Here is a 25,782-nt window from a genome sequence, read left to right as displayed (position 1 = left end):
TTAACAACTCTAGAAGCCTTTTTGGCGATATTGTTGCAGTGGGCTTTTCTGAAGGGGAAGTGAAACGTCTTCAAAGTAAAAACAATAATGTCTGAAAAAAAACACTTTTGGGATTTTCTGCTCCATGTTTTTGTTTTTCCTCCCCACCCCCACCCCTGTTGCCGTCATGTACACAACGCACGGAAACGCCCTCCCGCGAGCCACTTTCTTTGGGCGAAGAAGGCGGAGTCAAGCAACCGAGGCGTGGCAAGGAACCAAGTCAGCGGCTAGCGGATTGGAGCAGGCGGCCGGAAGTCGGGCCTTAAAACGGGTGAGCGGGTCCCGCCTCTTTTCTCGGCTCCCGGCCGCTGGCGATGGTTGCTCCGCTCGGTCGCTGACGCTGTTTGTCGCGATGGGGAATTTGCTGCAGTTTCTGAAGTTGGTGGGACAGCTGAAGGTGGGAAATCTGGTCGACGAGCGGGGCGGGTTGGGTGGATTTTGGGTGGAGGTGGTTCTCTCTGTTCGTGCTGGGTTTTTCGTTGCCGACCTGGTTTTGCCGATTCCGAGGACCTGGCTCGCTCGTTCCGGCTCCTTTTGGGAAGCCACTCTATGATCTCCGTGAATCCGAAAGCCGGATAGAGCGAGGCCTCGGGGCCGGCCGAGGCGACCCGAGCTTTCCCTGCGGAGGAAAGGAACGGCTTCTCCGGTGGTGCTTGTTGGAAAGGCGCAGGAAAAATAATTCATTTTATTTTAGGTTTAGAATTTTAGTTATTCATCAAAATTCGCCTGCCTTCCTAGCGGCTCGAAAACGGCAAGTGGCAATAAACGCCAGTTAAAACGAAGGAAGATAGCAAGGATATTGTCATTTCAGTGTATTAATTTATTTTTATTGATTTTCACATTTTCCACAGATCTATATTCCTTGTGTATCCAATCACACTTGGCCAATAAAATGCTATTCTATTCATACAAGTAACATTAATATTAATGCTTATAGAATTTATACATTGTACATTTCCTTTTCCTCAGTTCTTACATGCCCATCTCACATTGTCATCTTTGTCCGTTCCATTTAATCCATCTATTATGATACTCAGAGGCTTTGTGTCTATCTAACTCCATGGTCAATCTTTCCATTTCAGCACAACCATAAATGTTCTTTATAATTTCCTTCTCCAGAGATGTCTGAGGGTCTTTCGATCGTTGTGCATCCATGATCCTTGCCACTCTCTCAATGTGTCATTCTGGTTTTAATCTGCTCTCTCAAACTTTCTGTCCACAGCAGATCTGTCCACGGCAGCCTCTAATCTGGTTTGTCCTTATGGCCACCGTTATATGACAGATTAGATTGACAGACATGGCCTTGCCCACACGGTGAATTTCCATAGCTGGTGATGGATTTGAAACTGGCTCTTCCCATATCTAATGCATTCAGTGATGTAATTTTTCAGGAGGCCTGGCAGTGTATGAGCTGGCACAAGCCACTGTATTTAAAGGTGTTTTGGCATGAATGGATTTTGGGCATGAAGTTTAGAGTATTACTTAGGGCCCATGTTGTTGTTATTTATCTTTTTAGGCTGCTTGGACACTCAGCTGGTTGCTTATGATTTACATTTTGTGATTGCATTGTTTTTAAAAGTTATGAGCTATCCAGCATTGCTATTGTGAGATTGCTGCTATAAAAATTGAATAAAAATTGTTGTGGTAGAAAACCTGCATAGATATTTTTATGGAGTTGCCAAATCAATCAACCAGAATAGATCGGAAGGACCTTGCAGGTCTTCTAATCTTGCCCCCTGCTCAAGCATTTCAGACAAATGACTGTCCAATTTCTTCTTTAAAATCTCCAGTGGTAAAGCACCCACAACTTCTGAAGGCAAGCCATTATTGTTTAATTGTCCTCACTGTTAGGAAGTTTTTCCACAATTCCATGCTGCTTCTTTCCTCAAATAGTTTCCATCCAATATTGCTATTGTGTCACTCCTAGTCCTTCTTTTCTCTAGATTAGCCAAACCCAAATCTTGCAACCATTCTTCACATGTTTTAGTTTCCAGGACTTTGATCATCTTAGTTGCTCTCCCTTGCACTTTTTCCAAAGTCTCAACAACTTTTTTTTGTAATGCGGTGACCAAAACTGGATGCAATATTCCAGGTGTGGCTTACCAAAGTTTTATAAAACAGTACTAATATTTCACATGGTTTTGATTTTATGCCTCTGTTTATTCAACTAAAATTGAATTGTTTTTTTTTACTGCTGCTGCATACTGCTAGCTCATATCTAAATAATAAATAAATAAATAAATATTTAAGTGATCATCCACTAGGAAAACAACATCATCATCTCACAACATCTCACAGTTACTGTTTTTGAGCCAGGTTTCAACTAATTGTGCTTGTATAATATTGAAAATAATCTCTCTCTCTCTCTCTCTCTCTCTCCATCCATCCATCCATCCATCCATCCATCCATCCATCCATCCATCCATCCATCCATCCATCTATCTATCTATCTATCTATCTATCTATCTATCTATCTATCTATCTATCTATTTCTTGGATTTATATGACCTAGTCCTTTTTTATTTGTGTTTGGGGAAAAATATTAATAAATATATATTTTAAATGTTTACGTAATACAATAGATGAACATGCTACCTGGAGCATAGGTCTGATTTTTGATCTGGATTTTCTGTTTCCTTTTTTAAAAAAATCAGAGAGTACCTCGGACTGGCTGGGTATACAGAAAGGTAAACAATCCAGAAAGTGTCTCAGATCACATGTACAGAATGGCAATTATGGCTATGGTCACTGAAGATAAAACTCTTAATAAAGATAGGTGAGTGGACCTGAAATGCAATTAAACAAACTTAATTTATATTTATTGAATTTATTTGCCACCCATATTGTAATGATTCTGGTTGGTTTCCAGCATTAAAACATTAAAATCCTAACAAATATATTTAAATCAATACAAATAGAAATCCCAAACAAGATAAAATATAGTTAAAAGATGGGCAGGGAAGGAACAGGCCTTTTGAATTGCCTCTTAATTCAACCACCACTCACCAAGTGATATTCTCATATCAGGGTCCCGAGCCATCTGGCAGGGTCTTCAGACTCCCGCAGAAAGAGAAAAAAAGTAGGAGCCAATCTCATTTTGGGGTAACATGTTCCAAAGGACAGGAGCCATGGCAAAGATGGCTCTTCTCCTGGGCCCACCATCTGAAATTGCTTGACCGATGGGGCCTGCAGCATGCCTTCTCTGCCAGTTTGGGGGGGGGGTGGACCAGTCCCAGTAGTTGAGATGGTTCCTTAAGTAATCTGGACCCATGCCATGCAGGGCTTTAAAAATAATAACCAAAACCTTGAATTGCACCCAGAAGCAAACCGACAGCCAATGGAGATCATGGATCACTGGTGTAACATGAGTCATCCCGGGAACCCCAAGAAATGCCCGTGCCACTGCACTCTGCACCAGTTGAAACCTAATTGTAAAATAGCACTAATTGTTAAATGAATGTCACCAATCATGCTGATGGTTGCAGTATTTGTTGTGGCTACTATTGAAATGCTCCTTCCCAAAACTTGGTCATATTTGATCACATTGGCTTTGTTTTAAAATGGGATGCATGCTGGATTCTGTTTTTTAGATCTGCATAACTGATATAAAGCAGAATTCATGATGTTTTAGTTCTCTTTTAAAACGATTATTATTTGTAATGTAAGGGCAGATTAGTTGATTGATTATATTTATATTACATCACCTGGCACAGTGGTTCATCTGTTACATTGAGTTTATCAGCTGGAAAATTTACAGCCTCGGTTCAAGATCCGAGTGCTGCATGACTTGGTGAGTTCCCATTACTTGCCGTAGCTTCTGCCCACTTAGTAGTTTGAAAGCATGCAATGGAAGTAGATAAATAGGTACCACTTCAGTGGGAAGGTAACAATGTATTGTGCACCTCAGTGCACCCCTGGCCATATAACCACAGAAAGGTCTTAAGATGTCTCTCCTGTCTTATTATTTCTTAGGCAGTACTGTATCTCTTTATAAATCTAAATCTACTGCCTAAGTATCAAATTTATACTGACTGGTTCCTAATATGATTTGATTGCTTATGTGTACAGATTATCATTAAGTGTTGTACCTTATGATTCTTGACGAACTTATCTTTTCTTTTATGTACATTGAGAGCATATGCACAAAGACAAATTTCTTGTGTGCCCAATCACACTTGGCCAATAAATTCTATTCTATTTTACTCTACTCCACTCTAATCTCTCCACCCTCTTTCCTCAAGGCCATTCCCACATTTCATTGTAAGTCTGGCATTGAAATAATATATTTGAATAAAATAATAAAATATCAATAATTCTAAATAATACAGAACCAAAGCTTCCCAAACCCAAGTGTCATTCCAAATACCAAAGAGCTCAATTTTCAGCTTCTCCCAAAGTGCAGTTAAAAGTGGAGGATCCAGAATGAAGCCACGCCCAAGAGCCAGTGCTGCTACTGAAATTCAGTACAGTGGAACCCCGACATAAGAGCTGCTCTACTTAAGAGCAACTCGAGATAAGAGCTGGGAGGGGAGAGATATTTTTGTTCTACTTACAAGCCCAAATTCGAGATACAAGCGCCAAGGAGCTGTCTCCTGAAGCCAAACGCTAACTTCCACGTTCGGCTTCAGGAGACAGCTGCGAAGCGGCGCGCGTGTTTTAAAAGGTTGCAGCCGGCCTGGGGGGCTCCGGGGGTGCTTGCAGCTTTCTTTCTTGCTCTTTTTCTTTCTCTCTTTTACCTTCCCTTCCTCTATTTCTTCTTTTCTTTCTCCTTCCCACCTTCTTCCCTCCCTCCCTCCCTTCACTCATTCCTCTCTTACTCTCCCCTTTCATAAGTTTCCTTGCTTCCTTCCTCTGTTCCTGTCCCTTCCCCCTTTCTTTCTTTCTTTCTTTCTTTCTTTCTTTCTTTCTTGCTCTTTTTCTTTCTCTCTTTTACCTTCCCTTCCTCTATTTCTTCTTTTCTTTCTCCTTCCCACCTTCTTCCCTCCCTCCCTTCACTCATTCCTCTCTTACTCTCCCCTTTCATAAGTTTCCTTGCTTCCTTCCTCTGTTCCTGTCCCTTCCCTCTTTCTTTCCTTCCTTCCCACCCTCCGTCCATTCATTCACCCATTCCTCTCTTGATCGCTTAAAGCCGGTCCCTGGTGCAAAAAGGGTTGGGGACCTCTGTCCTACAGGATTGGGTGGCAGAGAAGTTGAACATATGTAAATTTAAAAGTTTAAGAAAGTTTACAAGTTAAGTGAAAGAAACTTCATTATTCATTTATATGTACATGTACATTTCTTCATTAAAAACATGTCTTTCTGCATAATTTAGACTAACTTTGTGAGTTTTTTGAGGGCTGGAACCAATTAAAATTATTTACATTAATTCCTATGGGGAAAAGTCGTTCGAGATAAGAGCTGCTCGACTTAAGAGCCCAGGTCCGGAACGAATTAAACTCGTATCTCGAGGTACCACTGTACTCCCAAACTTCATCCCCTTCTTGTTTAGTGATCACAATCTGTCCCTTAAAATTAGAAGCAGAATGGTAACTAAGATAACACATGGGAGATACAGTGAGTTACTGGTTAGTTGCTGTCCTTATTTAGAAACATAGAAGACTGATGGCAGGAAAAGGACCTCATGATCCATCTAGTCTGCCCTTATACTATTTTTAATGTGTGGTTTCATAGATCAGAACCCCCTGACTAGCTAGTTTTTTTGTTTGACACTGGCCAGACCGTAAATCAGTTTTTTGTTTTTAGGCCCTCAAAATGTTGTTACAAATGGTTACATTGGAGAAAGAATGAATTTTAAAATTTTTATTATCGTTACTGGTGTTTTTGGAAAACACCAGTAATTAAAACCTCTATTTATCCTTTGTGTTTTATTTCATTAATGTTTGTGAAGAGATGGTTTTCTGGAGATCTGTATATGATTCACTAATATTCAAAGTAAATTTTGCTGGTGGGGCTTCTCTGTTGCATATCTTTATACATATTTTCTTTGCAGGTGCGTTCGATTAGCTTTGGTTCACGATATGGCTGAATGCATAGTTGGTGACATTGCTCCTGCTGACAATATTTCCAAAGAAGAGAAACATCGGCAAGAAAAGGTCAGTATGGAGATGGGAGTAGCCTGATTGTCCGTAGCAGCTTTCCCTGAACTGCCATTCCCAAACCAACATTAAAAAACACTTTTAGAACATCTTTCTGGTATAGAATTTTTTGACTGTTGAACTATTTGTGTCATTTCCACCAATAATAGTGGGTTGTTGTACATTTACTAGTAAATATAAGGTTCTAATCTTCTAGTCCTTGAATTATAACCATAATGCAACCTGCCTAGCAGAGTTATATTGTGGTGTTCCTTAACTGAGTCATGCCAGACCTGATTTTGTGGTAGTCATTAAGCAAAACAATGGTTCCCTATGGGCTGGAAGTAAATGCCAGCATTCAGCAGAACCAGCATAAAGATGCGATTGCATGACCACAGGTGCTGCAAATAGCTGTACTGTATATATGGTCATTTGCTGAGTGATGGATAGAGTCAGCAAGCTATTGGAATTTCAGAATCATAAGTATTCCATGGATGTCAATCATGAAAGACTACCAAGCAACTGGTTGTAAATTAGTGACTGCTTGTTGTGATAAAAACCAAGCTAACATCCCCTGGTTTTACTAATTCGGAATAGCAATGCAATAGACTATGGCTTTTATTAATGTCCACAGAGTACAGGATAAAAGTATTTGTTAGCATTTAAAAAAAAAAAAATCGAGCATCTTGGTGATTGAAAGTTGGCTTGCCTGAACACTGCAGACGGATGGGCTTGATGCAAAGATGTGCAGACCTGGTAGAAGGGCTTTCTCCCTCCTTTCTAGCCTTTTTAGGCTGGGAATATTTAGAAACATAGAAGATTGACGGCAGAAAAAGACCTCATGGTCCATCTAGTCTGCCCTTATACTATTTCCTGTATTTTATCTTACAATGGATATATGTTTATCCCAGGCATGTTTAAATTCAGTTACTGTGGATTTACCAACCACGTCTGCTGGAAGTTTGTTCCAAGGATCTACTACTTGGAACAAACTTCCAGCAGACGTGGTTGGTAAATCCACAGTAACTGAATTTAAACATGCCTGGGATAAACATATATCCATTGTAAGATAAAATACAGGAAATAGTATTTCCTCCATCCTGAGAGAGGTGGAAGAATCAGCAAAGCTGCTGCTAATAGAGCCTCTTCGCTCAGCCATAATAGCTGTGGCAGCAATTAGTTTTGATGAATCACTCCTCCAGACTCCAGTTACAACAGGGAATGCTGTCCCAGGGGATCAGTAGTACTCACTGTGCCTCACAATAAGTGGAGACTAGCAAATAGCAGCAGCAGCAGGAAAAACAGACACAGCCTAAAAGGGATAGTAGCAGGCCGGCAGTATGGCCACTGAAGCCAGAAAAGTTAACTGCTTCACGATTGCCAGCCAACAATATGGATGCTCGTGTGGAATAAGGCTGGAATTCTGCAAAATAGCCTTTGCTTAGAAAAGGCTGTTGATCCAAGCTCCTCCAAATGCTTGCCATGCCCCTCCTGGGCTCTGAGCCAATCAGAGTTTCAGCAAAAAACCCGCCCATGAAATTGCCACCCGCAGCGAGCCGAACAGTAAGGGCTTCTATAGGAGGCTATCGATGCAGCCACCCAAAAGCGCTCTAGACACCTTCCAGCCAATTCAAAACTTTCCTTTTTAAAAAGTTTTCAATTAAATTCAATTAAATCCAAATTAAAATAAATGAATTGCAACTTTACATTGAATTATCAGGAGCAACTCAATCTGTATCTCTTCAAGCCGACTGAATTGAAAAAACGAGCTTGGCCAGAGGAAGAGGCTTGTCCAAAGAATTTGCAACTCCGTTGCTGGCCAGTCAGTCCAACCCATACTTGGACTCTCCATAGCAGTGCACAATAGAACATGTTTTGTTTCTTTCTTCTTTCTTTTTAGGAAGCTATGAAACATTTGACCAGATTGCTGTCAGATGATCTGGGAAAAGAGATTTATGAACTCTGGGAAGTAAGTTTTCAGCATATAAAATTATTGTGTTTTTTTTCTTTTTAAAAAATGTTTAACATTATTTTGTATGAAAGCCACCATCAATTTAAGAAACCCCTCTCTACTGCTCATAATAAGATTCAGGGTAATTGTCATGCAGCTATGATCCACTATATTGGGAGTTAAAAAGCGCAGTTAGAAATTTGAAGTGTACATACTTAACATGATCAGTATACCTTGTCCATTAAAGTGACCTCTTTCTTCAGTTTTTGCCTAACAGTTTCAGAAAGTTAAGTATGTATGTATGTATGTATGTATGTATGTATGTATGTATAATACATATATTACACCATTTATTTAATGACCAAAGTTATGATGGTATTGAAAAAAGCAACCTACAACCAGTCTTTAAACTTACCATTGCAGCATCCCCGCGGTCAGGTAATCAAAATTTGGATGCTTGGCAACTGACATGTTGTTAACAGTTGCCGTAACCTGGGGTCACATGATTGCCATTTACAACCTTCCCAGGAGTCATAACAAGCAGAGTCAATGCGGCGGGAGGGGAGTCTGGTTTGCTTAAGCAATATATAATTCTAAATGCTATTCCTATTTCCTTAATGACCATAGCAAAAAAAACCAACGTAAAATTGGTTGTCTCACTTATTGACTATCTGTTAATGATGAAGGTTTTGGGTCCAATTGTGGTCATAAGTCAACGGCTACTTATAATGCTCTACTTTGCAAATTCAGATACTTTTCAAGAGCAGCACTGAGTAAAGCACAATACAGTAGTTTGGTCAGATTGTATCCGAGAAATAAGCTGGCTTAGAAATGTTTGCACCCTTGTAAGTATGCAAATCACCACAAATGACCACTGAAGGTCAAGAACTATTCAAAAGATAAGAGTGTGTTCTTTCTGGAGTACAGTCTCATTCAGAAAAAGCTTCAGTTCACTTCCAGAGTGAAGCTGTCTCCGTAACCTCAACACCTCTAGTTTCTCTGAATTTACTGTAATTTCAGCTTGTTCCCTCTTTTTTAGCCCATTATTCAGGTGAGGCAATATCCCACAGTACTGATGGCTTCCTTAGTGATGGTTGGGAAGAACGGTGGCATTGTGCATCTGTTAAAACAGTAGGCATGTGGAATAATAAATTTAAGATTCACTCAAAACAGTTTGTTTAGGAACATTTCAGCTTATGTTACATGTGGAGAATTAACAACAAGATATCTCTCTAGCAATGAAAGAGTTCTAGAAGCACAGTTTCCATGTGAACTAAGGGAAGGCATTCTGCTGGAAAAGTACTGAGAGGAAATAAATGCTCTGAGTAACTCAGTGAGTGGGCACTGTAGTCCTTAGAAGAAGAAGAAACATTCTGTGTAGGTCACCTTGATTGTTCAGGAACTCAACCTACCTTTGCATTGGGAAGGTATGTTCGGGTGTGTAAAGGAAGAGAACATAAAGGTTAGAGTGGCGCTCTTAGATCAGAAAGCGAACAATACAGAATATAAACCTGCATTTGTTTCTACATTTTTAATTTTTTTTTATTTATTAGATTTGTATGCCGCCCCTTTCCGTAGACTCGTAGACATGTCTGACTTGGTAGAAAAATTAATGCTGGGAATGACTTACAGACCCCCTTTTGACAGGATGAACTCCTTTCCCATTATATTTGTCCTCAGGAATATGAATATCAGTCTACTGCAGAAGCAAAATTTGTAAAACAGCTGGATCAATGTGAAATGATTATTCAAGCTTTAGAGTATGAAGAGTTAGAGAAAAGACCTGGGACGTTACAAGACTTCTATGATACTACTGCTGGTAAATATCCTTTCCTTTAAACAAATGTATGTTTAAGACTCATGAGACAAAATAAATGTTATAGGATGGCTTCTTTGCTGAGGGATGACGCTGCAGGATGCCAGTCTTCTTTCTTTCTGTTGCGGAGCTAACTCGTCCCCTGTGGCACAGCTTGCAAAGTGCAAGAATGTCAAACAAACAGGGCCAGGAGTCTTAAGGCAGCCAAACTACTAGTGTGTGTTAGCATTGTAGCCTCTCGGCTAATGTAACATTGTTTTACATTAAATAAAATAAAGATAGGATGTTAATTTAAAACATATGACTGAGATCCCCATGATCGCCCTTTGAAAATGTTCTGCTATTGAAAGGTCTCAAACCACAAGCTGACAACACCATGATGGGAAAGGGAAGGAGTTGGACTGTCCTCCTGGGGGATGCTCCCTTTTGCTGACTGGAAAAGGGCTTTTTGCCTTGATCTCTGGAAAGCTATCAGGATCAGAGGGTTTTATTCATAGCCTAAATCTTGTAGAAGTCTAGTTAGTTGTACATTTTCCAAGAAATTCAATTTTGGTTGTAGGATTTTGTCCTTCAGAAAAGGGATCAGTCCACTAAAGTCTTTCATGATTGAAGTTGCAAGACATTCTAGTTAGAATTTTTCAAACACAAGAAGCTGCCAACATTCCTCTGATGGTAGCACTTGGTACCCTTATTTTCCACGACTTTGGCTTGTCTACTTATATTGTGGAAGGCTAGCAAAAAAGCTGTCAATTTATGTAGCTCTCTGTGACCTTGATTTCAGAGGCAAAGGACATTTAAAAACCCAGCCAATTGTATTGATGTGTGCTATGGGCTTGCTCCTCCTCATCTGATCTGATTTCAGATGACAATTTAAGGAAATAACACAACATAGGTGCCAAGCTTCCCCCCCCCCCGCAACATTCCAAGCTTTATTGTAATTTTAGGGAGGACTACCTCACAAAATAGAACTAGTCTAGGCAAACAGATGAGTAACAAATATAAAAGCTTAGATAATATAGTAACACAGTTCTTGTAGATAAAATTATATATCAGTTACTGCCATAATCTTGCACTTAGCCTACTTGAAGAGTATGTAAACTAACTAAAAACTTTTTCTACAGGAAAATTTAGTCATCCAGAAATAGTCCAGCTTGTATCTTCAATAAACAAAGAAAGAAATGCAAATATAGCTGCGGAAAAGAGTGATCCTCCAACTTGAATCACGTTTGAAATGTGCTTAACTGCATCCAAAATAAATTATTTTATGATTTGAACATGTATGTGTATGTGGTCTTGTGGCATCATATACATAGACTGTTGGTTTATCAATTTGTATAAAATGTAGGCAATAAATGAGGCGGTGATATGGGATAGGAAGGCAAAGATTTTTTAAAGTATTGGTGTTAATTAAAGTGTCCGCTTTAAAAGCATGGCTGGAGTTTTATAGGAGGCAACTAATATCTAGAATATTCAGTAATAAATTAAAATTGGACATAGTATGAACCACTTTGTTACTGCCATCTCAGACTCTGCATAACAAAAATCTGTATCAAGTGAGAAAACAAGTTCACCATTTTGGCAGTTCCAGTTATTGAATTTCAGACACCCAAATGATTAAACCATATGTCAGCTTTTCAGTCTGTTTCTTTGAACATTTGCAATAAAAATAGTAATCCTCTTTAAATGAGCTACATAACCCAGTAACATATGAAACAGGAAAATAAAAATAGCTGCTCAGGTCACACACTACATAATTAATTAATTAAACACAAATAATTCAAATTGGTTAATGCTGCATAAATTTAATTCAGCTCCATCTCTTTTAGATATCAGGTTTTTTGCCATGTTCATAAGTCATATGATTTTTTTTTTTTACATAGTTTAAAGGTCCAGCCCTAAATTAAGAATTGACATTTTAAATATTCTCTTTAAAAAGTATAAATATGCTAGGGTCTTTTTGACAGGCACACTTATTTTACTCCAATTGAAAAGAGAAAAACAATTACAATTCAAACAACTGCAGGCAAGCACTGATATAATCTGGCTCAGATTTTTATCAAATGTCTACATGTCACATGTTTGCAAGGAAATTGGAACTGTTTGTATATACCTAACTTTTTACTCATTGACAATTCCAAAATTATCTTTTTTTGTTTGTTTTATATTTCTTCAGTACTTTGTACTACAGGCATGTATATCACTGCTTCTTTAGACATAAAACTTTACAACATACTTTATATGTGTATATATATTTATATTTCTTCCCTAAAAGAGGGTGGAGATATTGGGGCTTATACATTGAATACTGCCAATTTTGGCATCCTGAAATCCCCTGCACACACCCTGTTTACATGAAAAAAGGGACAGAGGGTTTGGAAGGTCTGCCGAGCGCTCATGGGGGCCAGCGAGTGCAAAACCCTTTGTTTTTTCTTATTTTCCTCTTCGAAATCTTGGTGCATCTTATAGTCTGAAAAATATGGTACAGTAGTACCTCTAGATACGAGCTGCTCCACATGCGAGTATTTCAAGTTACGAGCCGAGACTCGAACAAAATTTCTGTTCGACACCCGAGCTCAAATTCGGGATACGAGCCGAGCTTCCACTAGGTGGCGCAAGAATTCCTTGCTTCCAGTTATCTCGGCGCGAAAAACAAAGTCTAAAGGCATTCGTTCGAGATGCGAGTTGATCGACATACGAGCTCGGGTCTGGAACGAATTAAACTCGTATGTCGAGATACCACTGTAATTGTCTTTTGTTCCAATCCTTATCCCAATGGCACATATAATGAAGAGGCTGATTTTCAACAGTCAGAAATAGGCACGTTAACAGAGAACAGGCAAAAACAGCTTTGTTGTTTATACAAGAAAAAAATAGAATAGGTAAATAGCTTGAACAATAATCATCTCATCTTATTTTCTGAAATTCATTATAAAAACATACATGGACAAATTTCTTAAGATAATATATGCCATTTTAAAAATTGACACAATTGTATAGAAGTTACAATATAAAATCACTTATAAGCATAAATAGAATAGAATAAAATAGAATAATATGTAAGGACAGCTAGTAGTTACTTCTGCAGCAATAGCTGCCATTTGGTTGCATCCCAGCTGATCTCCCTGCCTAGTACTATCTGTCCAGGTATATTCTCAATGCAGTCCTACACCTTCATACTCAGTCCTGGAGAGAAAAGAAACATGTTTTGCATCGATCATATGCAAACAGCAGGGCAAAGAATCACCTAGCAATGGAGCTCCTCCTCTGTTTCTGAAAGTCGGCTGCCTGCAATGGGGCTCCGAGCACTGGCATTGGCTGCAGAGCTGAGAACTTCTTCAAAGTTTCCTCCTGAGTGAGGTGTACCTCCAACTTTTGTCTGGAAGGAACAAAACAATCCCCCCACCCTAAAATTAATAATTTAATCTTTGTCTCTCTGGACTGTTTACATATTTTGACTACTAATACCATGGCACCCTTGCATATGAACTTATTCTATCTTTTGATTATCCCTGCTCACAAAGCAGCAAGTGAGGCAGAACTTGTTTAAAATGCAGACAGCTTGTGCCAGAGCAAAAAAATATTAGGAGTTTATTCGTGTTGACAAATAGGCAAACTTTGTATTAAATTAGGTACAGTATTTTGATGCACAGTACGGAAGTTTCTTGATTCAAGATTTACGGGATCGTCTCCTGCCACATACTTCCCAGAGACCGATTACATCACACAGGGTTGGCCGCCTTTGGGTCCCGTCGGCTAAGCAATGCAGGTTGGTGGGCCCGCAGGGAGGGCTTTCTCTGTGGCTGCCCCATCCCTTTGGAACTAACTACTCCCTGATGTCCGTATTGCTCCCACCCTACTGGCCTTCTGAAAGGCCCTGGCTTTGCTGGCAGGCTGGGGGCTGTGAGTGTTACATCTAGTCACGGCCAAACTGAGTGATTGGTGTGTCTGATTGGACAGTTTGTCAAGGGTTATTAATTGTTAGTACTGTATAATGGGGTTTGGGTGGCATAGAACTCAAATAAATAAAGAAGATAGTTCTTACAAAGTTGGTTATGAATTCATCCACTTTCCTTCAAAGAGATCTAATGTTACATTTTGGACAAATTAGTACCGGGTGGAAAACAAGGAAATTATCTGAGTAACAGAAATTACCAGGAACCCTGGAAAAAAATATGCATGACCTGGCCCTAGATCTGAATTCTACTGAAATAAGATCTGAGTTCTATTGATCCAAGTTCTATTGAAAATATGGCTTGCTCTTGAACCAAGTATTTCAATTGATAAACAACACTGGGATTAAAAATGCACTGGGAAAAGGGGGAACATGATCAAAACATTTAAATATGTTAAAGAGTTAAATAAGGTTCAGGAGGGAAGTGTTTTTAATAGAAAAGTGAACACAAGAACAAGGGGACACAATCTGAAGTTAGTTGGGGGAAAGATCAAAAGCAACATGAGAAAATATTATTTTACTGAAAGAGTAGTAGATCCTTGGAACAAACCTCCAGCAGACGTGGTTGGTAAATCCACAGTAACTTAATTTAAACATGCCTGGGATAAACATATATCCATTGTAAGATAAAATACAGGAAATAGTATAAGGGCAGACTAGATGGACCATGAGGTCTTTTTCTGCCGTCAGTCTTCTATGTTTGTATGTAGAGTTTGCCTGGCTCCCCTAATCCCTTTCCCCTTTGTTCTTATCCCTACCTTAATACTTGTAACGGTGGTTTCAACCTTTTCTTCAAAGGATTTGAATGTAGGAGAATTCCTTAAAAGGATAAAACAAAGACCAATATTTGTTAGTATTTAATCTTGTTCATTTCCTTAGTCAATATTTAAAAGTTTAAAGTACTCCATTTAGAAGAAAAGTGCGGTCTGGTTACATGGAACACCAAGAATGACATGAATTATTTTGCAATATTTGGACATCTGTTTAGCCTACATCACCATACAAGTTCTTTATGGCCCTATTTTTCCAGACATCATTATTTTTTCCGGCTTTAAATCAATGTGCTATTTTATCATCTTTCCAGCCATTTTTGTCTAGTATTTTCTTGCTTCTACACATGTTCACCACATATGATAATTAGGGCTCAGATATCTAGTGGCTCTTCCAACATTTGGTTGACTTATCTTTAAATCTTGTAGACAACATTCTTCAAGTAGAAATAAAGATACTTGATACAAATGGAAATTTGTAAAGCTTGGACTGAGATGCTATTGGAGAAATAATGATGTTCAGAAGGTACTGTATTTCAATTCTTTGCATAGGAACAAAACACACCCATTGCAAGGCTGATGCTATACAGAAAGAAGCTTTAATTCAGAATGCATTTAAAATTGATTTAAATCATTTTTGCAGAGCATTCACTTCTGGCATTGTTCCAGGAGAATTATTGCAGTAGATGGTTGATATGAAAGTGCTCTGGCATGTAGGCAATATTAACAGATGAAACTTAGACCCAGACACAGGAATTAGATATCAAGTTTGTTTCTGAATTAAAATGATGTAACTGGGACTTTGGCCTTAGAAAATCTCAGAATAAAGAATAAGATAGAAAATGTAATGGGTGCTCCCCCTTCCCATTTTCTCTAATTATAACATGCATTTTCAAACATTTTTGTTTTAAGGCACTGCTAAAATAAGGAATGTTTTCCATTCTCTATTATCAATTACTGCTACTACTCTGTGCAATATTCTTTTGCCCAAAAGTTTCCATCTCAGCTAAACAAGAAAGGCTCTTAATGACTCAGAGCTTGATACATTTTCTTTAATCCAAACTCTATTTAAAAAAAAAAGGAAAATACAATTATGCGAAACATTTCTAATATTCAACATAAGAGTTGTAGGATTAAATCACAAGACCCCAGCCTGTGCCTAGTAAATGTGCTGGATGTGATTGTATGCATGCGATTGTTCGATTTTAATGATTAGTTTTAAGATAATTTTTAAATTAACTATTCTATTAATTGGCTTAGAAATGTTTTAGATATTGGAACCTTTTTTGTCGAACTGTTGTAAGCCGCCCCGAGTCTACGAAGAGGGGCGGCATATAAATCCAATAAATAAATAAATATTCTCACAATTACAATACCATTGGCTATATAACCGTAGTTACCTCATAGCAGGCATACTCATGGAATGGCGGATAGAATACCTGCTTTGCAAAAGCATGAAAAAGAAGACAAGATACAGAGCCATTACACATTTGCAGCTATATTGATTTCACATTAATCACACCTAACAGTAGACTATTGTAGTTTAAATTCTAAGAGCATGCTCACTGAGGAAAAGCTACTTTGGAATCTCACTAAAATACAACACTCCGTTGTCAGAATCTAATGGAAGATCTTCCTTGGTGACACTTTAAATCTACTTCATTTGGCTTTAATTTATGGATTATAGCTAGATGGGGTTAGTACAGTTTAACATTCTGATTGTGCCTTTCGGGAATAGTTTAAAGACTGCCAATAACAACAGCAGGAAGGAAGATACTAATGGGAAGAAGAGTAATAGTTCTAAACCAGGAAATACTTTGTTCAATTGGTTAAGTCCAATATCTTAGAAGTAAATGCATTACTTCTAAGATAAGATGAACATGCCTTAAAGTTAATGGTTGCCTTTAATAAACTCAGTCTTTTCAGGGACTGAAAAATAAAACTCATCTCTAAAAGGGCTCTATTTTAAAGACCCTGCCACTTGGGTCCTTATCTATATTTAGGAAAGTTCATTTAGTCTTGTCAAATGGGAGGAGGAGGAGGAGCGAGGTGGGGGGTATTTCTTGTGTCTAACCCTCTTTTTAAAACACTGCAACAATAAGGAGCAGACAGAAGACAGAAAGCTACGTCCTATACAAGTCAAAGCAATACAATCTGGCCCCGTTCTGCTCATAAATATTCTAAAAATGGGAAACAGGATAGATTTAGAGCTAACTCAGTTGTTTCCATTTTTCAGAAAGAAACAACTGGAAAGTACCAAGCTATAATTGAGAGCATCATGGATATTTAGACTTAGACCAATACATGCATATTTACTTTGGAAGCCCTACCTATAGTTGGAAGTTTTAAATGTTCCTATTAGCAACTTCCTCAATAATGTTTGCAGATATTTTTTCAGTCCTTAGTAATTTCTATGCTGTTTAATCTAGCTATATACTGTATTCCAAAATATTTTAGTTAAAGCAATAATATCCCTCCTTTTTTGAAAAAGTTTATTTTTCTTTTTAAAAAACACATATTTTCTCCACATTAAAAAACATACATAAGTTATAGCAATCATATTTCTCATTTCCCTTTATCCCTTTTATATTAAGTTAATATTTAAAATTTTATCTATATTCCTTTTCAAACCATTCATAAAATTTCACCCAAACTTTGTAAAACTCTGAATCCTCCTTATCTTTAACTTTCGTTGGCAGTCTATTCATATCATCTGTCTCTTTAAAAGAGGGAAAACGTTGTCATAATAAAAAACACTGCCAAATATTTACAATATGTATGTACCAGTGGTGGGCTGCTTCTGGTTTGAATCGGTTTGCCCATACCGGTGGCGGAAATTTGCCCCCCATCTCACCACGGCCCCAAACCGGTTTTCTAGTTGCTGCAGCATGCAAAGAATCCTTCGCGTATGTGCAGACTTCCAACACGATGCGAACCGTTGGGAAGGTTAAATAGAACCCACCCCATTGTATGTACCCTATATACTTGTGGGTAAGCCAACTTGCATTTTTCATGGTATTTTGGTTTTAAAAGTAAGGCTATATTTATCTGCAGGTGGACCTATCCACAAGTATGAATGGAAAACATGGCCTGTTTTTAAAAGTATTACCACATATGCTCATGGATAACCCTATCCACAGATAAGTCAAGGGAATTTTGGGGGTGTATTTTGGCACCTAAAATTCTTGGTTTGTCTGAATATATATGGCATTCTTCATAAAACTTCAAAGTTTCCTGAATGTACAATGGATGGCTTACAAATAAGAAACTGAGAGAATGTGAGATAACATGAAGTAGTAACAACATATAGTCACCTTACCCAATGGAATGTGACCTGGATCAGCAGCGTAAGGAAAAATCAGGAAGAATTAAGCATGGGTATATAGCTATGGAAGTTCTTTCAAAACCCAACAGTCTACCCAATGTCAAAAGAGAGATTGAACAATATTTACAGAATTTTTCATGACCAGAAAGCATGTGAAAATGGTGCTTCATGAAGTATGTTAGCACATGCAGAGCATCAGCTTACTGAATGAATGAATGAATGAATGAATGCATGCATGAATGAATGAATGAATGAATGAATGAATTAGTTAGTTAATTAATTAATTAATTAATTAATTAATACTAAGAATGACTGAAAGTCTGAAAGCAGGTACATTGCTTTCAGGTGGTACATTGGCCCTAGATTGGATGGATGGAAGAGTATTTGTTTTTTCATGAATTAATTAATTAATGAATTCATGAAAAAACAAATAAACTTCCATCCATCCAATCTAGGGCCAATGTACCACCTAGGTGCTTTCAGACTTTCAGTCATTCCTAGTATGAGTGTTGTATGAATTGTTAATTGAAGTTTTTAAATTTAGAATTTTTTTAGTTTATGTTATTAATTGGATTATTTTTCTACTGTTTTATTATGTGCTGTGAGCTGCCCCGAGTCCTCAAAGAGGGGCGGCATACAAATCCAATTAAATATAAAATATAAATATAAAAGTGATGCCCACTGTTATTTGTATAAAGCTCTCTGCTTAGCTCCCCTTTCCAATGCTTTATACAGCCCTATAAGTATCAGTATTTGCAATCTTAAACATGTTTCTAATAAGAACATGAAAACTTTAAACTTGTTCCCAGAGGGTGCTAGCAGTCAAACCGTAACATTTCAAATAATTCATGTCCATTAAATGAACTTTGCAATGTTTAGAACTATTTAACACTCTTAAAACATAGCTTTTCAGAGAGCAGAAATTTAATAGACCGTTATCAGCAGCAGCAGCAGGTCTGGTAATTAAATAGCAAAAGAAGAATGTCTTAGCTTAGAATGCATCTTCATCCCTCAATCAGCAGTATTGCTTTAAAAATTGTATCTATAAATCAAATCAGTTGCAACAGTTGATTTATTCGACTTCTATGCCACCCAATCCCATAAGACTCGGTATGCATACAGTATGCAACATATATAGGTGAGTCAATTAGTTTCAGTTGTGTGCATAAAATTAAGCATGGGATGGATTAAGATTACCAAGATTGTTTTGTTTCTCATAGCCAATTTAGAATAGAGCAGCACAGAAACCTTAGATTAATTAATTAATGAATTAATTAATCAATAACATCTGGATGTGCTTCCAACAGGAATTCAGAAGGATTTGCAAGAAAATTCCAAGCCAATTCCACAGTGAGAAATGAAAGCATTCAAAGGCAGAGCTTATTTGCTGGACTGCACATCTGGCACATATAATTTCAGTGGTATAAATTATGTCAACTAATGAAAGAGAAAACAGTGATGATTTAAATTGAATCAACTGAAGTCCTTAATGATATAAAATGGGGAAAATCAAACTATGTGATCACTAAGAATCAACACTGATTTGATGGCATATAATAAATCATTTCCTGAACCTGATGCTATAAACATTACCCAGTTTTATCATTAATAGAACAATATTTATATATTATTTTAATGTGACATATTTATCTTTACTTTTTTGAAGCTTGCTATTAATATCAGATCTCTATTATTATTTTTAGAAAAGAACTAGGCCCAACTATTTTGTACTACTGTATATTATTTATCAAATGGCAAATAACCATGGTAAAATGTACATACTATTAGCTGGAATTGTATTAGAGAGCTACACAGTAAGTTATCCTCATTAAAATAATTATTTTCCAAGGGATGGGAGGAAGAGATATAGCTAAGGCAAAATCAACAGCTAATATGGGCAAAAATTACACAAGACTGGCTTTGTTTGAACTGAAAAAGTGTCAACCCTCAGTACTAAACTGCAGAAGTAAATTAAAGTCAACATAGGATGTTCCATTTAAGATGATAGAAGATAACTTTCAATCTATAGGTCAAGCCACGGGCAACTTCCTTTACTGCCAACTATTGTTTTGAAGATTAGGAACTATCTGTTTGAAAAAGGTTTTAATCCTTTCATCTTGGACTTATGTCCAAAGTCTTTCACCTCATTCCTACCAAACTGCTAAAACCTTGGCAATAAGTAACAAAGCAAATAAAAAATTAAAACTAGTTGCCTAACAACTTATAAACCTGGAATAGATTACCTTGCTGTTCATCAGTCAGCTCAACCTTGAAATATCTAATAATCAAACCTGAATTTCTATGAAAGACAACTCTGATAGAAAAGATCCACCCTGGAGCAGTCCACTGAAAAGGATGAATGAAGATAATGAATGTTTTACAAGTTGATGGCTTTACAAGTTCTAACATTTTACGGTAATTGCTTAGGAATGTGTGCAGTCAATCACTGTACATAGCATTTCTAAGAGTTTGGACGTAAACTAGTTAGTCTTCATCCCGAATATGCTTTTTTAAAAGGCAACTGGACTTAATTTTTCCTTGAAGATGTTTTACCTCTCATCCAAGAAGCATCTTCAGTTCTGACTTCAGTTCTAAAGCCGCGAAGACAGAACTGAACTCCAGTTGACTTTTGAAAAGGCACTTTTGGGACAATCATCACCTGGAAATTGAGAATCACCATAGATAGTTATTCTTCAAAATACTTGTTCTTTAAGATTCCAAAGTTTTTGTGGTCCAACTATACATATACTAAAAAGAAATGGCAAACTGGACTTAAGCTCTTTGGTTCCACTATCAATATTAAGAAACCTTATCTTAATAAAGTAGCAAATTACAATAAAATGGAAAAATGAAAGCTAATTTAACTATGATTCAATTTTGCAAAGCTAGTAAATTGAAGAATAATTAGGAGGAACTAAATTTCATCCTTTAAATTAAATCCAAACTGGCATACCTCATATCTCCAAACTTCTTGCTGATAACTGTTCCAACGTTGCTGATAGCTGCTGTGGCCTTTTGCCCTGCATGAGTTAGAGTTTCTTGAGTCTTCTTATACCTAGCATAGCGTAAATAGTAATCCTAATTAATAACAAAATTCATTTTTGCATCCTTAAGATATCAGAACAAGTAAGAAGACAACATTTTATTACAGGACTTGGAAGCCAAAGTGTAAACTGGGTTATAAAAAGGGTAAAAGAGTTATATCTATGTCTAAAATGCGTTAGTCATTCTTTCAAATTATTATTATGCTCCTAAATATGGCTGTGCATTGTTTGAAATTGCTAACAGCAGCTTTTCCATTCAAGTTTGAATAATAATATTGTCATTCTTTTTTGAGAGTCACACAGAAAACTGAAAAAGACAGTACTGTTTTAAGAGATTTAAGAGCCCTTCTGCTCCCACATTCCCAAACACTATCAAGTACAGTAGTTTTCAAAGCTTATATTTGTTACTATATTTGCTCTAAATTAGAAAGATCAAGAAGCTAATATCAATGTGTTTAGGACTAAAATAAATGTAACTTAAGTTCCCTTAACATGTTAATTGCTAGTTATCCAGTACATATTGATGAAGGGAGGGGGGGGCAGTAAAAATGTTATTACTTCGCTAAAAGAGAAACAGTCTAGAATTCTACTCTTAAACTGCAGTTTGTAAAGATTGGTTGAAGAGTGAGCAACAGCATGCACATCAGCCAGATTTATCTGTGTTGTACACATGTGTAAAGCACTATACTAATTAAAATTATCACATAGCTAGGAAATTAATTTGATGGCTATGAGTAAACTAGTTATTCAAAATCAAAGTTATTGCATTGAGCATTTCAAAACAATATCATTTCAATAAACAAGAATAGCCATTTCAGGCACATCTCACTAATTGTGCAGTTCATGGAACAGATTCATATTAAAAGGAATTCTGCCCTTCCTCTTAAAACAGCCAGCTCAATGCATATCACAATCCTTTTAAATTTTCACATGACTAATTTATAGGACATGTTTTAATTTTCCATGTTTCCATTTTTCAATATAGCTGCGAAACTGTTTTAAAATCTAGAAACCAAGAAGACAGCTTTAGTCAATTGTATTTGCTGAATATGCTCATTCCTATCTCACAATTTATCTTTACCTTTGTACCTACGCTGGAGGTATATGCTCATACCCAAACACAATTACTACTATGCTTTCTTTTACTCTTGTAAAAATAGTCTTGTAAAAATACTGAGCAAGCAGATTGCATCCAACTATTTACATTTATATGCAGTTGGTTTACCAAACATAGTAAAACCCAGTTCACTGTTTATAATTTAATTCAATATATTCCTTTTGTTCTATTAAGTAGTAAAATGAAAACAACTGTGATCTAGAGGAATGGAGAAATAAAAGAATAAAGTGAAATTTAAAAAGCATATCATTAAGAGAAACAAGCTATAATACTAACAAATAGTAATACAAAGAGCCCACTAAAGTGTCATGTTTGTACTACTTTTATTCTCTGTAACTATGGAGTGCCCATTGATTATGATTATGTCAATGGGCACCACAAAATATCTGTCAACGACTCAAACATTTAGAAAGAAATCTGAAAGAAGTAAAAATATTTGGATGAGAACCTCCAGAAATAAAGAATTAGGCAGCGGTGTTTCCTTCTAACCAATTTTGATCAATCCATTCCCACATAACTCCAACAAATCCCTTTTGTAAATTCAGTATAGTATTCCATAACATTCTTCTGATTTATTAAGTGTCTTTTTGTAATGTTTAAGACATCATCCAATTTAATTTGTAAACTATTATTTCCATGTCTTTTCCATAGGACAGTGATGGCAAATCTTTTTTTTTTGGTTCACGGGCCAAAAGGAGGGAGTGCAGGGGATCACAGGTGTGCGTGCCCACACCCTTAATTCCATGCATTGCTCTGTGCATGCGCACATCCCCACCCTATTCCTGGCACCCAGTGGCACACCTGTTTTTCATCCTCCCCAGGGTCCGGAGCCTTTCTAGGATTTGATTTGATCTGATTATATTTTTATGCCACCCATCTCATTAATGAACGCAATCTGTATAGTCTGGAGGACAGAAGGGAAAGGGGAGACATGATCGAAACATTTAAATATGTTAAAGGGTTAAATAAGGTTCAGGAGGGAAGTGTTTTTAATAGGAAAGTGAACACAAGAACAAGGGGGGCACAATCTGAGGTTAATTGGGGGAAAGATTAGAAGTAACGTGATAAAATATTATTTTACTGAAAGAGTAGTAGATGCTTGGAACAAACTTCCAGCAGACGTGGTTGGTAAATCCACAGTAACTGAATTTAAACATGCCTGGGATAAACATATATCCATCCTAAGATAAAATACAGGAGATAGTATAAAGGCAGACTAGATAGACCATGAGGTCTTTTTCTGCCGTCAATCTTCTATGTTTCTATGTTTCTATCTCCTCACAGACTCAGGGCAGCTTATAAGAGCTTGGAGAGGGCAAAAACGGCCTTCCCCAATCCCCCGGAGGCTGCAAAAAGCCTGTTTCCTGACCCTCAGTGGGCCCAGGAGGCCCGAAAATCAGCCGAGTGGCACATGCATACAGACCAGACCTGAGCTTACATGCCCACTGATATGACTCCGCGTGTCACTTATTGCACCTGTGCCATAGGTTCGTCATCACAGCCAGAGGCTGTAATTTTTAAATGTACTTCTAAGTCAACTTCAGTTTTAAGCAACAGGATTGTTCCTCTTTAATAACATATTCTGATTCTGCTATAAAGTTGAATAATTTAAAAACTTCTTGCACAGATACGTATATGGAACACTTTTTTAAAGATAGCCATCTAGTGCCCTCTTGTGGTCAACGTTTCAATTTTTTAATTAGTCTTCATGAGTAAGCAAAAAAAAAATCTCCCAGGAGGAAGAATCCTTTCAATTAATTTCAAATCTTAAATAAATTCAACTGAGCCTTAATCCATTTAAAGGCAACAATCTAGGCAACAATAAACGATCAGAATTAATGTAGCTTCTTTGCAGGGAGGTAATGCAAAAACTGAAAAGTGATGCAACCAATATCTCAAGGTTTTGTTTTGGTTTTTTAAAATTTCCTATCCATTAAATTGCTGGTGCTATCATCTCTCTCTCTCTCTCTCTCTCTTTCTCTATCTATCTATCTATCTATCTATCTATCTATCTATCAATCTATCTATCTATCGACACAGATAGGCCCATCTATCTTCAATTCAAATGAAGTTAGTTTGTCCAAAGTATGTTTAATATATCCAATATTCATTCTAAAGTGCTCAGTATATTTCCTTGAATTAATATAACAACCTTGCAACCTCAGTCTTTTCTATACCTGACAAATTAATTTCAATGGATTTTCACTGACAGATACAGAGGTGGATTCCTCCCAGTTTGCACCAGTTCAATAGAACCAGTAGTAAACTGATGATGAAGTCATGGAGCTGGTTCTGTCGCTGCTGGCCTGTAGATGGTGCCATCTTTTTAAACACTTTTTTTTTGCTGTTTTTTTCTTCTACACATGTGCAGAAGCTGAGTTTTTGCCACTGCGCATGCACCACCATTTAATTTTTGACTTTTTTGCTTATTTTCAACACAGCGCATGCACGCGTGCACAACCACACATCACAGGAGAAAGTGAACCAGCACCAGCGGCAGTTAGAACCCACCACTGGACAGGTGGTAGCTAAGACAACAGTCCCATTTCCCCCAAAAGATGCTAGGCATTTATTTCTAAGAGCGTAAGACTTGATAGTTGTTTTGTCTTGAACCTCAAAAGTGAAAGAGACCAAGGCAACAAAGCAGCATTCCAGGTAGAGTCATGATAGAGTGTTAGATGAAAATTAAGTTGTGGGAATCAAACTGGTTCCACTTCAAGTTCTGGATGCCTATGCAAGTTATATTGAGTAATAGCTAGAGGAAAGAAGAGAGCAAATTTGCACTCACGCAGTAGTAGTTTGCACATCATGCCAGCTTTTGCTGAAGTTCTGCTTCAGCTCATTCATCAGATTGATGCCCAGCTTTTGCCTTATTTCCACAAGGTCCTTCTCTTTGGCTGCTAAAACTTGGCGTAAAGTTGCAATTTCATCCTCTAGCTGCATATAAGGAATAAAGCAAAGGAAAAGCTTGGATCATTAATTCATACCGATTAATTTTGAGTGCCATTCTCTCCTTAAGTACAATAATGCCATATAATTGGACGGATCCCTACCAAATATATTGTATATTGCTTTTATATTCACTTAAAGAAGGCCAAAATTAATGAATATGACTACTCATGGAGAAATGATGGGGTCAAATGGCTTATTATCATTAAAAAAAATATGCATCACTATATGGCGAATCTCAGCAATGGTTATATTATAAAAGGCTGATCACTGACGTATTTATCAGATTTTTATGCCACCAATTTCATGATGGTTTGTGGGGAATTATAGCAATTACACAACCATGAGATCAACAGCAGAAAACAATAAATCATCCATAGTGAAATATTAAAACATTTGCAATCATTTACACTGATATTTATAGGACAAATACAATATTTTAGCAGCCTATCAATCTGAATTAGTGATAACCCTAGTACAGTGGTACCTCGAGATACGAGTTTAATTCGTTCCGGACCTGGGCTCTTAAGTCGAGCAGCTCTTATCTCGAACGACTTTTCCCCATAGGAATTAATGTAAATAATTTAAATTGGTTCCAGCCCTCAAAAAACTCACAAAGTTAGTCTAAATTATGCAGAAAGACATGTTTTTAATGAAGAAATGTACATGTACATATAAATGAATAATGAAGTTTCTTTCACTTAACTTGTAAACTTTCTTAAACTTTTAAATTTACATATGTTCA

The 25,782-nt window shown here is 37.2% G+C and overlaps 2 protein-coding genes across 7 annotated transcripts in view; one reads left to right on the top strand and one right to left on the bottom strand.

The window, feature by feature from the left end:
* The first annotated feature begins 318 nt into the window (after window positions 1-318).
* Window positions 319-19,505, top strand: HDDC2 (HD domain containing 2). 2 transcript variants are annotated; one of them, XM_070733457.1, is made up of 6 exons: window positions 319-436; window positions 2,694-2,815; window positions 6,029-6,131; window positions 8,014-8,082; window positions 9,745-9,883; window positions 19,235-19,505. In XM_070733457.1, the coding sequence occupies exons 1-6, from the start codon at window positions 392-394 to the stop codon at window positions 19,279-19,281; spliced, it is 525 nt and encodes a 174-aa protein (XP_070589558.1). In that variant the 5' UTR covers window positions 319-391; the 3' UTR covers window positions 19,282-19,505. The 2 variants fall into 2 exon arrangements, with proteins under 2 accessions (XP_070589558.1, XP_070589557.1); XM_070733456.1 differs by lacking the exon at window positions 19,235-19,505 and adding an exon at window positions 11,002-11,154 and having other exon boundaries at window positions 320-436.
* Window positions 11,667-25,782, bottom strand: part of TPD52L1 (TPD52 like 1) — a 31,938-nt gene continuing 17,822 nt past the window's right edge. The window contains exons 3-8 of one of the 5 annotated variants that reach the window (XM_070733452.1): window positions 24,877-25,025; window positions 20,881-20,982; window positions 17,922-17,936; window positions 16,003-16,041; window positions 14,591-14,651; window positions 11,667-13,256 (exon numbers count right to left, since the gene is read on the bottom strand). In XM_070733452.1, coding sequence (XP_070589553.1) covers window positions 13,125-13,256; window positions 14,591-14,651; window positions 16,003-16,041; window positions 17,922-17,936; window positions 20,881-20,982; window positions 24,877-25,025 — 498 coding nt within the window. In that variant the 3' untranslated portion in view covers window positions 11,667-13,124. Of the gene's footprint in view, window positions 13,257-14,590; window positions 14,652-16,001; window positions 16,042-17,921; window positions 17,937-20,170; window positions 20,274-20,475; window positions 20,587-20,880; window positions 20,983-24,876; window positions 25,026-25,782 lie in introns of those variants that run through there. The other 4 variants (XM_070733453.1, XR_011557419.1, XM_070733454.1 and 1 more) reach the window with 4 other exon arrangements.

The sequence above is a fragment of the Erythrolamprus reginae genome, chromosome 1 (genome assembly GCF_031021105.1).
Source record: "Erythrolamprus reginae isolate rEryReg1 chromosome 1, rEryReg1.hap1, whole genome shotgun sequence".
Classification (NCBI taxonomy): domain Eukaryota; kingdom Metazoa; phylum Chordata; class Lepidosauria; order Squamata; family Dipsadidae; genus Erythrolamprus; species Erythrolamprus reginae.
This window is presented reverse-complemented; position numbering and strand designations above follow the sequence as displayed.

What these genes read in the sequence shown, in the direction of transcription:
- HDDC2 (XM_070733456.1), top strand. Translation starts at nt 392, where the DNA reads ATGGGGAATTTGCTGCAGTTTCTGAAGTTGGTGGGACAGCTGAAG. An exon ending in AGATTTATGAACTCTGGGAA is followed by an intron (nt 8,083 to 9,744) that starts GTAAGTTTTCAG and finishes ATTTGTCCTCAG; the next exon opens with GAATATGAATATCAGTCTAC. An exon ending in CTTCTATGATACTACTGCTG is followed by an intron (nt 9,884 to 11,001) that starts GTAAATATCCTT and finishes CTTTTTCTACAG; the next exon opens with GAAAATTTAGTCATCCAGAA.